The sequence below is a fragment of the Mustela nivalis genome, assembly GCF_964662115.1.
Source record: "Mustela nivalis genome assembly, chromosome: 10".
In the NCBI taxonomy this organism is placed as follows: domain Eukaryota; kingdom Metazoa; phylum Chordata; class Mammalia; order Carnivora; family Mustelidae; genus Mustela; species Mustela nivalis.
This window is the reverse complement of record NC_139029.1, coordinates 46666146-46681219: the sequence shown is the minus strand read 5'-3', so window position 1 is coordinate 46681219 and position 15074 is coordinate 46666146. Positions and strand designations below refer to the sequence as shown.

Below are 15074 nucleotides of genomic sequence, written 5' to 3'. Positions count from 1 at the left end.
GGAGCATGGCACACCCACACCAGCAGGGTTGGTCAGGCGGCAGGCAGAGGGGATGAAGGGAAAATGTGGACAGGAGCCCTTATCGTGGAATAGGAGAGGCCGGGTAAGCCAGTTTAGGATTGGCTAGTTTGAGTGACAACATGGATGGAACTAGAGCATATCATGCTTAGTGAAATAAGTCAAGCAGAGAAAGACAACTGTCATATGATCTCCCTGATATGAGGAAGTGGTGATGCAACATGGGGGCTTAAGTGGGTAGGAGAAGAATAAATGAAACAAGATGGGATTGGGAGGGAGACAAACCATAAGTGACTCTTAATCTCACAAAACAAACTGAGGGTTGCTGGGGGGAGGGGGTTTGGGAAAAGGGGGTGGGATTATGGACATTGGGGAAGGTATATGCTTTGGTGAGTGCTGTGAAGTGTGTAAACCTGGTGATTCACAGACCTGTACCCCTGGGGATAAAAATATATGTTTATAAAAAATAAAAAAAATTAAAAAAAAAAAAGATTGGCTAGTTTGAATAATTTCAGTGATCCCTGAGGCATAGGGGCTGTCCCTATTTGCCTAGTACTTGACCCTGGGGTGATAAGGGTAGGGAAATAGTGGCCCCAGTGTGAGAGCCCCCCACCCCCCATAAAAGAAGAGGTTGCTTTGCATATGAAAGAAAAACACACTTTCAAGCCTGTCCTTTACCCTTGCTAGGAACTGGTTAGCCTTGGGAGGGGCAATCACTCCAGGGTCAGCACAGCCCTGATGTCAAATCATTAGAGTAAAAAAACATGCATAATACAGTCACTGTACTGAACTTCCTCTCAGAGTAATAACAGTAGCTACAGTTGAGATCAAGCACAAATTAGACATCTCTTTCTTTGCCCTTTCCTTCCTTCCTCCTCCCACCCTTTCCTTCCTCCTTCCCTTCCTTTCTTCTTTCCTTCTTTCTATCCCTTCTTCCCTTCTTTCTCCTTTTCTTGTTTTCTCTCTCTCCCTTCTCTCCTCTCCTCTCATCCCTCTTTCCTCTCTTGCCTTTCTTCATCTCTTCATTTCAACAAATATTAATCAAATGCATACTAAAAGCAAGGCATTATTCTAACTGTTTATTTTCTCATGTAACCCTCACAGAACCTTAGGAATTAGAAAATACTAGTCTTGTTTAGTAGATGAAACACTGGGCACAGAAAGGTCACACAAATCACAGGCAGCAGATCTTGTGTCCAAAATAACTCCTGTTTCATTCCAAAGTCTATGTTTAAACATTATGCTAGGGGTGCCTAGGTGGCTCAGTCAGTTAAGTGTCCACCTCTTGATTTTGGCTCAGGTCATGATCTCAGAGTTATGAAATCAAGCCCCACATGGGGCACCACACTGAATGTGGAGCCTACTTAAGATTCCCTCTTTCCCTTTCCCTCCCCACTTCTCTACTTCCTCTGCCTCTCCAACCCCCACATGCCCATGCACTCTTTCTCTTTGTCTCTCTCTCTCTCTCCATACACACACACACACACACGCTAAGCACACAATATATGCTACCATACCCCTAAAGTCTGACATGTCACCCATCCACCAAACTGAGAAATGATTTGTCAGCTAGACTCAGAAAATATTAAGTACCTGGGAAACTACAGTGACTTATCCAACAAAAATTTACTGGGCATCTGGTTTCTAGACTAAGTTCCATCATTTATGAACTGTGTAACATCAGGGAAGTGACTTAATCTTTTTAAGTATTGGTTTTGCCATGTATGAAATGCAGATAACAATACTAGCTGTGCTAATATATCAAGCTTGTTTTATAAACCAAAGGAGATACACAAAAATATTTTACACTTTACCTGTATATTAAGTACATATAATTTCTAGGCCTTGACCACCCATTTCATTGCTGGCAAAAAAAAAAATTTTTTTGAGAATATAGTTATCTTTTATTAAGACATATCAAAGAGAGTAGCAAAAATGTGGCTGGCAAAAATTTAAGATCAGCATTTCAAAGTTCAATGGCTTCTGAGTAATGAACTGCACCTCTGCATCAATCAAATAAAAATTTGCTAATTTTATTTTAATTTTTTACATTTTAATTCCAGCATAGTTAACATACAGTGCTGTATTAGATAAAATTTAAATCTTAATTTCATTATAATGAAACTCCAAATCCTTTCTTACTTTGCAGGTCAGGACTATATATGGAAAACATGGATTATATCTAACTTTGAGTCTCCTGGAGACACTGCTAAATCATCAAGCTCTGGGTTACCATGGTGAAATAAAGTAAGTTGATTTTTTATTCTCATAGTCCTCTATTAGGATACCAAACACTGAGATCTGTTTTTAGAAGCTTCATGTGTGAAGCAATCAATTTCTATTTTTAAAAATATTTATTTATTTATTTTAGAGAGAGAGCACATGTGCGTGGGGAAGGGGCAAAGGGAGAGGAAGAGAGAATCTCAAGCAGACTTCCCACTAAGCATGGAGCCTGATGCAGGGCTTGATCTCATGACCCTGAGATCATGACCTCAACTGAAATCAAGAGTTGGATGCTCAACCAACAGAGCCACCCAGATGCCCCTGAAGTAATTTCATTAATTGAAAATAGTTAAGAAATGTTTGCTTAAATTAAGACAGCCTTCTTGGTCATCAAAATACAAAGCAGAAAACTTCGAATTCCAACCATTATAGACTATCAAGAGTCATATTTACCATTTCATCTGAAATAACTTAAAAATAGGACAAAATATATGAAGCAATGGTTTTTCAGATGTTTATACCAGGCAGCACAAAACCGTAATTCCCTAAAGAAAGAAAAATAAATGAGGCAAGCTAAGCTTATGGAACAAGAAGAGGAAATCCAGACCCCAGAATTCTTCTTCCACTAAAGAGATGGCATTTGGAGTTATGGAAGGCCAAGAAGGCTAGAATGCACAGTACAGAGAAGTGGAGAAGAGAGATCCCCCAGAGAGTTCTCTCTGGAGATTTCTAAAGAGTTGCTCTTGAGTACTGGCTAATGTATCCATTTGAGGAAACTACCCATGGCCCTGGGGTGAGGAGGAAAAAGAACAAAAGAAAGAGACAGAAAAAATTTTAGGTCTTGCACAAGGGTTGAGAATAGTTCAGGTCAACTTAAAATAGACTATTATAAATATAAGCTGTTATATATAAGCCTCATGGTGACCACAAAGCAAAAAGCTATAGAAGATACACAAAAGATAATGAGAAAGAAATCTAAACATATCACTAAAGAATCATCAAATCACAAAGGAGGAGACCAAGAGATAAAGGAACAGAGGCACTACAAAACAACCAGAAGGCAATGAACAAAATGGCAGTAAGTACATACCCATCTATAATTACTTTAAATGTAAATAGACTAAATTCTCCAATCAAAAGATACAGAGTGACTGAATGGATAAGAAAGAAACAAGATGCATCTATATGCTGCCTATAAAAGACTCAAATCAGACATAAGGATAACACACAGACTGGAAGTGAAGGAATAGAAAAAGATATTCTATGCAAATGGAAACCAAAAGAACGCGGGGGGAGCTATAATTACATCAGACAAAATAGACTTTAAAACAAAGATAAAATGGAGATGAGAGTGTTCATAACCATCAGAGCTATACTACAAATATTAAAAGACCTCAGGCAGAGGAAAAAGATAATTTTAGATCTACACCAAAACACTGAAAAGTACTAGAAATAGTAATATATGGATGAATAAAAAGTATATTTCTCATAAAAAAAAAACTCTTTAAAAGAAAATTTACTATTTAAAGCAAAAATATTAACAATGAACTATGGGATTCAGAATATAAGTGCAACATTTGACAATAACATACACAGCTGCAAGGGGGAAAAAAAGATGTACTTGATAAGGTTCTTATACGTATTATAATTTTGTTTGAAAGAAGAATATAATAAGTTAAAATGCTAATTAAAAAGATAAAAAGGATACACATGCATACTTAAATAATAAAATATTAAAAAGAGGAAAATGAAAGAAGAAACAAATAAGATAAATAGGAAATAAATATCAAGGTATTAGATTTAAAATTAGAGGTATTAGATTTTAAATATCAAGAATTATATTAAGTATTAATGATCCAAATGTACCAATAAAAAGTCTGTGATGTTCAGATTTCATATAAAAAGCAAGATTTAACTAAATGCTGTCTACAACCAACACATTTAAAATAAAAGACATACTAAAAGTAAAAATATGGAAATGATACACCATGTTAACTCTAATGAAATGAAAGTCACCTTGGTTACATTAACGTCAAATAAAATGCATTCCAAAGCAAGGGATGCCAAAAAGTCGATTCATCAAGAGAACATAACAAACCTAAATGTTCATGTCCTTAATAATATAGCTTTAATTTACATAAAGCAAAAACATAAAACTTAAAGGAGAAACAGACAAATTTACAATTACAATTGGAGAATATAATATCTCTTTGTCAGTAATTGATAATAAGCAGTAATAAAATAAAAAATGGACAAATGATCAAATAACTTGATCAATCAAGTAGCAATTACAGAATACTCCATATAATAGCAGAATACAGATTCTTTTTCATCATACATGAAATATTTAAAAAATTAAATCATATTCTGAGCCATAAAACAAGTCTCAGTAAGTTTAAAATGATGAAATCATATAAAATATGTTCTCTGATCACAACAGAATTAAAGTAGAAATTAAAAGCAACAAACAAAAATCCTGGAAATCTCCAAACATTATGAAACTAAACAACACACTTCTAAATAACCTATGGTAAGAGAGAAAAAGGAAATTAGAAAACATTTTGAACTGAATTAAAATGAAAACACAACATACCTGTAATTTTTAGCTGTTCTCTTTTTCTCACATTTCCTATTCAATCCATCAAAAATTAATTAGGGAAGCAACTCGATCTTCATAATATCCCCAGAATCTGGTCACTTCTCACCACCTCTATTGTTAATTAACTACATTTCATTCAAGCTACCATTGTATGTCTCCTGGATTAGTATAATAGCCTCCTAACTGAACTAGATTTCTCCCTTGTTCCTAGTTTATCCTCAGTACAGTAGCTACAGTGATTTGTTAAAACCTAAAACAGTTTATGTCATTGTTTTGCATGGAACTGTAAGAGAATCTTACTTCACTAAGAGGAGGAAAAAAAGAAAAAAAAAAAAAAAACCCAAGTCCTTATAAAGAGTGCTACCTGATTTGCTCCCCAATTACTTCTCTAGCTCTGTGTACAACTACCTTTGCCCATTCTGTTCCAGTTACCCTGTAATCCTTGTCCTTCTCACATGTACCATGCATATAACCACCTTAGCAACTAACCTCTGAATACTTCCTCTACTTAAAACACTTGTTTACCCAGATATCTACATGTTAACTCGATCATCTTCTTTATTTTTTACTCAAATATCACCTTGTCTGAAAGACCCCTGCCCTGGAAAGTCCCCTCCCCTAGAAGATAGATAGGATAACTAACTGCTTGTTTGCTTTTCTGTGAACCACTGGCTTTTAGGCGTAGATTAGGTTATTAATTGCGTGATTAATTGCTCTTTTGCCCTTCTGTAACTGCTTGGCTTATAGAAATAATAGAAGACGCCATGATGGCATTCCTACCTTCCCCCTTCTTGTTCCCCCTCCCTGCCTCTCTCCTCCCGCCCGCGCGGGCCCTCAGAACCAATCAGCTTGTTCCCCCTTCCCGCCTCTCTCTTCGCACGAGCGGTTCCCCAAAGCCAATCAGCAAACTCCACGTATGCCTTTTTCAAAAGTTCTAACTGTCAACCAATCAGTTGTGCCCCACCCAAAACTTGTTTGTACCTGTCTATAAAAACCTGGCACCACCCCAGCCGGGGGTGCTCAGCTAGCAGGAGCTGCTGACCACCCGCAGGCACGCGCTGACCACCCGCAGGTGCCTGTGTAACAATAAAGAACCTCTTGCTGATTGCATCCAGTGGCAGTGTTGGATTCTTGGGTAAGGGGATATGCGGGTCTTTCAGTCCACCTAGTCCATAGCCTACACTAACCACCCTAGTTAAAGTTGTAGTCTCTCAGCCCCTCTTCCTCTTACCCTGCTTTCCTTCTGCTTTCTTCGACACACTTCTAATGTATTCGGTGATTTGCTGATGAATGATGTTTATTGTTATCTGTTGATCTCTGATAGACTATAAGCTATACTGCCAGGGGTCAGGAAGATTATTTGTTTTGCTCACTGATGTATCCTAAGCGTCTATAGCATGGCCTCTTAGAATTCAATTCGCACATATTAGAATTCAATAAATATCTGTGAAAGTGAACTGAACAAGGGAAGGGGTAGAATGTCAAGATACTCTCGGGGATGCCTAGTCAGACACAAATTCTGACTAGTCCCTCTCGTGGCCAAATTGAAGAAGGCCATTCCTAAAGACCTCATCAAAATCAGGTTCCTTGTGCTATCTTCTTAGCACTCAGCTATTTTCTTTCTTAAAACTTGTCTTTATTTGTAATTACATATTTATTTATGTGATTTGATACTTTAACGTCTAGGTAGGTATCCCCATGCTGGCAGGGAACATGACTGTTTCCTTCACATTATATCCTCAGCATCTTGTAGGCCAATTCTTGGCACATGATAGTCACACAGTAAATATTTGATTAATTCATTTATTAATTTATTTAACAAATACTTATTGAGCTGCTACTGTATACCAAGCACTACTCTAATCACTGGGGACACAGATATGAATGCAATAGTCTCCTCTCTTGTGAATCTTGTATTCTAATGGGGAAGAGAAACAGTAAAGAAGCTGGAATATGTGACATATATTACATGATGATTAGAGCAATACAGAAAAGCAAAGAAGGGTAAAGGTTACAGCAAACATCAACTGATAAATAAATGATGGAAGGAGACTGAACCTAGCCAATGAATTTCCACCAGGCCAGCTTCAGGACGTGGGGGTTTCCCTCATCTAAAACCTTGGAGGTGGCTGAGTAGCAGGGAGGAAGGTGATTAAGCAAAAAAAGCAGAAAAGTGGGCTAAGAGCCAAGTAAAAACCAATCATCTAAAATTGGGAGTCCCAAAATACCCCCAAAAAGTGGAGAAAAGCAAGTATCAGCACTCACATTATACCTGCTACATAGTATACTTGATTAAAAGATAGGGCCCAGAACCAAGATTCCAGGAAACAAATATATGAGAATAAAGGGATTGGGGAGCAAATGAGGTTAGGCTACATATATCAATATTGTCAGTTTCCCGCTGTTTTATGTGCATATCAGAGAAGCACACTGGTTTCTTTATTCACCTGTCTTTGACCTTTGAATGTTCAAGGACATCAAACCATGAGAACTAGTAAAGAATTGCATTTATAAGTGATAAACCTGTTTCATCCTTAAACAGTCATTGGCTAAAGCTTCTTCTGTTGAATTAAATCCATTCTGTTAAGGGTTTTGTATGCAAACCTATATCCTTAAGAGATTAAAGATGCAATTTAGACACACATTTTAGGAGCTGAATGCACGAATCATTATTTTAGTACATATTGTCCATTAATCTGCTGTTCAATTGGGAACCCATTTGGAATGTGGCTGCTTGCTAATTAGCAGGATTCTAGTGCTGAGCTGCTTCCTGATTAAATGTCCTTTAGAATCAATAAAACATCAGGAGGGATTATGGTGATGTGGGATTAGCCCCATCTAACCAAATAAAATGAGTTGTGTTCCCTTCTTAAACTGTCACGTTGCAAGAGCTGATGAGAGGAGCAATTTCACGAACGATGTTACAAAGTTGTTGTTTTTTGTGTTGTTGTTGTTGTTTTTTAAACTGAGATTTTGTTTTTTGCCATTTGCCTACCAATTAGCAGAGACATTAGTGAATGTCTGCTAGGGTAAGGCGATTTTGAGAAAGACTTGATTACGATTTCAAATCTCTACTCTGAATCACCCTTATGTAAAATGAGTTCAGGTTGTGTTGGATGGAAATTATTATCCTCATTCTTGGCCAGGAACACGTAAGTCAGAATTAGCATTTAATGTTTCTGTGTGACTTTGCAATAAATGGTAATTAAGGAGGGCAGAGAGAGAACAGGAGGCAAACTAATACCCTAAAATTGTATTGGCAAAATTAAATGCTTCAAACCCAGTTTAAAACACAGGCACACAAGCCAAATTGTGTTGGGGGAGGGGATAAATAATGAAGCTGCTCTGGAAGCTGCATAAATAGAATGCAGCAATTGACACAGCCACAAGTAGGACTTATCATACACATCTGGTCCATTATGAAGAGTGCAATTAGGTTGAAAAGGACCGGTTTGATAATCCCAGGAACAACTAGAGGATTTTAGGAGATAAAGCAAACATGAGGTGTCCGATTCAGCAATTACTTGTAAATGGGAATAGGAAAATTGGTAGATAGTGAGCAATTAGAGAAATGTTATGGATCTGCCCATCAGCTGGGTCTTGGGAACTGGACCTGGCTCTTAAGAGTTCACTAATTTCGTCTTCTTTTGCAGAAGTCCATATCCATATGGGGTCTGAATAATAATAATAATGATATTATTATTATTATTATTTATTATTATTATTATTGAGTCAACATTTATATACTGGTAACTATATTATAGGCAATATTCTAAGTGTTTTATAAATATTACCTCTTTTAATCCTTGTAAATGCTCCATGAGGTAGGTACTACTATTTTTCAAAAGAGGAAACTAGGGCACAGAGAGGGTAAAACCAATAGGTAACTGATTAATGAATTCATCAATCAGTCTGAGTCAAAAGCAGGTTCTCTAGCTTCAGAGTCTTCACTCTCAATACACCATATAGACTCTCCTGCAAGTCCTAGGAAACTCAGACGCTTCTAGGACACTGACTAAGCATAAGGGCTTTAGGCAAACCCACTGAGTTCCATGGCTGGCTCCATTCTTGGGCTTGGTACTGAGCAGTCTGGATTTGAGGAGCTCAGTATCTTCAGTCCTCTCCCCTAAGACCCAGGAGAGGTGTGAGATACAGATACAAAAGCAAGGAGGCTCTTAAGTTCCAGGTGAGTCATGATCCAAAGAAGCCCAGGGCCCAGCCCAGGAGGCAACTTCCCCTCACTGGTGGAGCACCTCCCCTAGTCCTTCAGCCACTTACGTTGGGGAAAAGCAGCTTTAGTCCTGGAATCATATGGACCTAGATAGAAAACCTTGCTCTGAAATGCTCTAGTTTGGGAAAGTTGGACAGGTAACTAATTTCTCTTAACCTTAATTTTCTCATCTGTCAAATGGAAACAAAAATTATTTTGATGGATTTGAGAGTTTATTCCCTTATGAATCAAGGAGTGTTGTGCTTCTCACAGTTAACTGGAAGGCAAAAAGAATACAATGCAGGGCCCTCCATCAAGAAGGTGAACACAAAGGAAGATGGTGGAGAGGAATGAGCATCCCAGTGGCTGAGTTAAATGACATAACAAAAATAACCTCCTGACTTGACGCTGTAAGGGACTGATTCACGTGGCACCTTATATGCGCCAGGCATGGGACTAAATGCTTTACATGGCTTATCTCATTTTACTCCTATTAGCCCCATGAGTTATGTTTTTATATCCACTTCACAGATGATCAAACTGAGATTCAGAGACCTTAAGTAAATTATCCCAAAAGCTGGGCTTCATTGAATCTTTATTTCTGTTATGGGCTGAATTGCATCTCCCCAAATTCATACACTGAAACCCTAACCTCCAGTAACTTACCCTATGACCCTGTTTGGAGATAAAGTCTTTAAAGAGGCTATTGAGTTAAATAAAATGAAGCTATGAGGGTGAGCCTTAATCCAGTCTGACGGGTATCCTTACAAGAAGAGGAAATTTGGAAATAGAAACCCCAAATATGGGTTAACACAGAGAAAAGACCATGTGAGGACACAGTGAGAAAGTGGCCATCTACAAGCCAATGACAGAGCCTCAGAATAAGTCGAACTTCCTGATACCTTGATCTTGGACTTCCAGCTTTCCAAGCCATAGAAAATAAATTTCTATTGTTTAACTTCCAGTCTATGGTATTCTGGTACAATAGCCTACCTGCCTCCTCCTTCTAGAATATTCTGTACTCTCTCAGCTGGAGGAGAATATTACAAGATCCTTAAGGGAATGGCATGATAATTAAATGCTTCAAACCATGGTATTTAAACTATGATTCTAGCAGTGTGAACAAGCTGGCACCTCAGTGCTATTTTACACTACATTTCAGCTGAGCTTGGGGAGACCTGTAGGGACTAACCAGGTAAGAGAAGGAGAAGAGTGTCTCAGAGGGAAAAAGAACAAGACAAAGAAGCAAGCAAAAGTATTGTGGATTTGGAGAACTAGGACTATTATTATGGCAGCAGCATTCATTTCATAAGCTGGAGAAATGTAATGGGCTTAGGAAGTAAGCACTGACATACTTTTGGTTTAAGCCTTTATGAAACTCATAAAGAAACAGGTCACCTGTAATTATCTTAATCAAGATTACCAGGATGTTTCTATGAAATAGGCCACCTTTTGTATGTTTGGTCTGTTTAGGCTTTTGTTCCATGTTATTTTGATATATAAGACTTACTATATAAAATTACTTATTGTATAAAATGGCATCCACATACTGTATAAAATATTAGCCATTTAATAATCCATAATTAAAATTCCAATGAATAAATAAAGAGGCAAAAACTTTACCAGTAGCCAAAACTAATAAGCACTCTAGTGCCAAAATCTAGAAGGAATCTCACTAACTATAAATAAATGGAATCTGGGAAAATCAGTGAGTTAGCATTCATCCTTGGCCCTGTCTACCTGTGAGAAGTACAACTGACAAGATCTCTCATTCTTTCACCAGACTTCCCCTTGATTTGGAGGCCCCAAGTCTTGACCCACTAAAAAATAACACAAGCACCACTTTCTGTAGCTGCAAGAGTATTGTTAGCCTGTGTCCGTACCCACCCAAGGGTACATACGCACACGCTTAGCCACATTCTGCTTTTCTGTACCAATGCAGAAAGCACAACTTCAGAGAATGACAGTGCTAAAGTTTGGGGTGGGGAAGGAGGGCAGGGGCAAACCTGGCTGTGATGTCTGCATTTGATGAGGCATAATTCCTGGTAGTCATATATGCGAAGTATATTGATAATGACATACATGCTAATTTCATGTCTAATACTCAACCCACCTGAGCTGGTCCCAACCAAGGGCCACCAGGTGTCAGTGAGGATTGGCACTCACTCTGTGACTGTAGGACTAAATGAGTAGCAAATAGGACCAAGGAAAATCTATGCAACTGATCTGTTGAGTTGTGCAGAATGTGAAGAGTTCCTCATTTGACAGTGAATATAGAGAACTCCAAATATGAGATCTAATTTTAAAAATAATGCAGAATACAGAGAAGAAATGAGAAACCTGCAGATTCCAAATAGCAGCAAATTCTTGAAAATGATTACTCTAAAAACTAGGAAATGTTTAGAAAACCATTGATGTTCTCTATAGGCTGTATGGAGCCATGTCCTCTATTGAAACCAACTGGAAAATAATAAGCATAATAAACTACTAAAATGAAATTTAGAAAGCACTAAAGTGAACAGAAGAAACTGAAGGAACTTGGTAAACATGGACAGTTTCAAGGAGCGGAAGCTTTTATAATCCAAATTAAGTGATAATCAGGAGTGTAACTATATGTGCTGATGTATGTCCACTAGACTAAATGGGATCCCTTGTCTATACTGCATCATTATGTTGTACACCAGAAACTAATATAATGTTACATATAAATTAGATCTCAATAAAAAATTGTGAGACAATCAAGAAAATCTGATCATTGCTAGATAGTTGATGATATTAAGTTATTTGTATTACATTTTTAGGTCAACAAACTTTTTCTATAAAGGACCTGATAGTAACTCTTTGGGTTTTGTGAGTCTACAGTCTATTTCCACTACTCAACTGTGTCAGTGTAGCTTGAAAGCAGCCACAAACAATGTATAACAAATGGCTGTGGTTATTTTCCAATAAAATATTAATTAATTGATTTTCTTGAGAAAGAGAAAGCAAGCATGATTGGCCAAGGGAGTGCAAAGGAGGAGGAAGAGAGAGAATCTTAAGCAGACTCCATGATGAGTGTGGAACCCAACGTGGACCTCAATCTCACAACTCTGAGATATTGACCTGAGCAAAAACTTAGAGTTGGATGCTCAACCAACTGAGCAACCCAGTCACCCTCCAATAAAATACTATTTACTAAAATAAAAGAGGTAACCAGGGATCAAAAAAAAAGTAAAAGTGATACTAGGTAAAATCTATTAAGAATATCAAACTTGAAAGTTTTCCACAAAATTTAGAAACAAAAAACAGAGAAGAAAATGAGAGAAGATAGTAGACATAGAAGAGAAAAAATAGAAATTGAACCTAAGAGGCCTTGGCATTGTGGAAGAAGAAACTAGAAAAATGGAACAAGAACTAGCAACAAAACCTACAACTGAAAAAAACTTTGCAGAGATGGGAAAAAAGAAAAAAAACCTCTGTGTACAGATCAAAAGGACTCAGTATGACTAAGATAAATGAAGGGAAAAATACATCCATGTCTATCCTAACAAAAGTTTTGTTTACAGAGACAAGAAAATTACTTAAGGAGGCAGACCAAAACCAAAATAAAACTAAACCAAAGCAAAGGAAGGAAAACATTAATTTTAAATGAACCCAAATCAGATTGACCTCAAACTTCTGCAATAAAGAATACCAGAAGACACTGGAGCTGTGTTCAGGAGAAAAAAAATGTAACTGAAATAAAATTATATTACATTCACATGTAAGGCCATATAATTCAATGGTTGAGCATGCAAGATTTGGAGTCAAACGGCCAGAGTTTAAATTCTGGCTACCTCATTGAAAACATGGGTCCTTGGGCAACTCTTTTACACGTTTCATAGGATGGCTATCTCAATTAAATGAGATAATGCACACAAAGTACTCAGAATACTTACTAAAGGCCATTTTAACTTAATAACCTAGTGGAATTTAGAATTTGAGCTCAGATTTGCCTAAATATAAAATCAGGCTCATAGACCTTGTCCTCCAGTCCTGAACTCTCTGACTCTGCATTGGAAGTTTGGCACCTGCTTCTGTGATTAGATTTATAGTGCCTGTTATGGTAACTGGAACCCATTATCCCATTTATTTATTTATTTATTTATTTATTTTGCTCATTAATCTGTGTATTTGTTTATTTCCTTCTCATTCTTATTATTCTTTTTGTTTTGTTTTGTTTTGTTTTGTTTAAATTTTTTCAATTTATTTATTTTTAGAAAAACAGTATTCATTATTTTTTCACCACACCCAGTGCTCCATGCAATCCGTGCCCTCTATAATACCCACCATTCTCCCATTTAAATTGTCAATGGCTCTTTGAAGTTCCTAGGGTAATGTAAAGAATACAGAAGCAAGAAAAAATTTAATTAGAAGGGTCTCAAGGATTCCGTTGATCACATAAATCCTATACATTTGAATCAGGCAGTGTCCAGTCTCAATACTTAATAAACTTTTCTCACAGTCTCCTCCCCCTACTATCAGCACTATTCAAGAAGGGGCAGAAGAGTTTCTGGTGCTGTTGGTCCAGATGACTTGTCCCATATTTGATAACTCCTAACAGCTCTGAAAAAACAAAGGTTATGCAATATGGAAACATCGATGATCTAGATTTTTATTGTCACATTGTTGTGGCTGTTTTTCTAAGGGTCAGAAGATGCTGTAGGCCTAAACCTGGCTCTCCTAGGAGGACAGAATTGCAGCAAGCATCGAAGTCAGGAGTTGCTTCCCTTATAGCTCACTTCAGATCTATGCTAATATCAGACCTTTGTATGATCATTGATATTTCCCAACAGTGCTGCTTTTCCAACATTCTTTCCCTGTGTATCCCTTCAGCAGCTGATAGAGTCATCATCTTATCAGGCTTATGATTTCTGCATACCTCCACCTTATCTGTTCTTGTGCCCAAACTGAAAGGAATCTCCAGAGGCCAGATTTCCATACCAAAAAAAAGAACTACTCTGACTTGAAATGTCATGTATGGGAAAAGTCCTATGAGGTATAAGCAAAACAATGAATCGTTTTTATTTAAAGAGTAAAATCACATGATATTAAAACTCTTCTAGAAAATCCAGGGCTTCTATATCTCACAACTTGAGCTTTATATTTCCTTAACTACTGATGGGCAAGGAGGAGATAACAATTCTTACCAGTCGCAGTTTGGTGGCTAGCAACAGAAACTGCTTTTTGTTAAGCTAAATAAAAAGAAGTATTTTGAAAAGATATGGAGTTATACACAAAACTGGGGGAAAATAAAACTTTGGGAGGAACCAGAGCCAAAAGTTAATGAGAGATACAGAGACAGGGAACGGGAGAGAAGGAGGAAGGTAGGGAAGGATATGTGGAGAAAGTGATAAATAGATAGTGATTAATTAGACAAGGTGAGTCACAACACTGGCCCGGGTAGGGATATTGATTATAGTCCATCATCCCAGAGAAGACCATATTTGTATATAAATGGAGGATGGATGCCAGGCAAGCAAAAACAGGTAATTTTCATGACCAACATTTTCCTAAAGTACTTGTAAACCTTCAATGACCATCACACGTAAATATATGCTTAATGCTCTTCCTGCTTGGAGATTTCACTAAATGTTATCTATTTGAACTCAGAATTCATTTCTATCTGCTCTTGTGTTTTTTCCTGTATCACAATAGTTCCCATTCTTGGGAAGACTACAAATAACATTTCTAACTCCCTGGACACCAAGGTTCTGGAATTGATTTAAGTTCCATCAGTGAAATGCAACTGGGTGAGATTTGAAAGGCAGAAGTGGCGGGGGTGGGGCCAGAGACATTTTAAGTATTTACTTATTTTCCCAAAGTAGTAGCAACTCCAGACCCTGGCAGGCAACAGTTTTTGCCTTGGCCAAAATGCATTTTGTACTGCCTAGTCACCAACCTCGCAGTCAGGGACAACTGAGACATTTGTCAAAATTTTCTGCAGTTCACTGGTCTCCAGAACTGGTGAGGCCTAATTCTGAGCCTAGCAGCAGATGCCAACCT

At 37.5% G+C, this 15074-nt stretch overlaps 1 protein-coding gene across 1 annotated transcript in view; it reads left to right on the top strand.

The window, feature by feature from the left end:
• The window catches only part of LOC309843217 (uncharacterized protein C1orf87), a gene marked incomplete at both ends in the record, with an annotated part of 87809 nt that overhangs the window by 52173 nt on the left and 20562 nt on the right, over positions 1-15074 (top strand). The window contains 1 exon segment of the mRNA XM_082688559.1: positions 2168-2265. Within this exon segment, the coding sequence (XP_082544685.1) occupies positions 2168-2265 (98 nt within the window).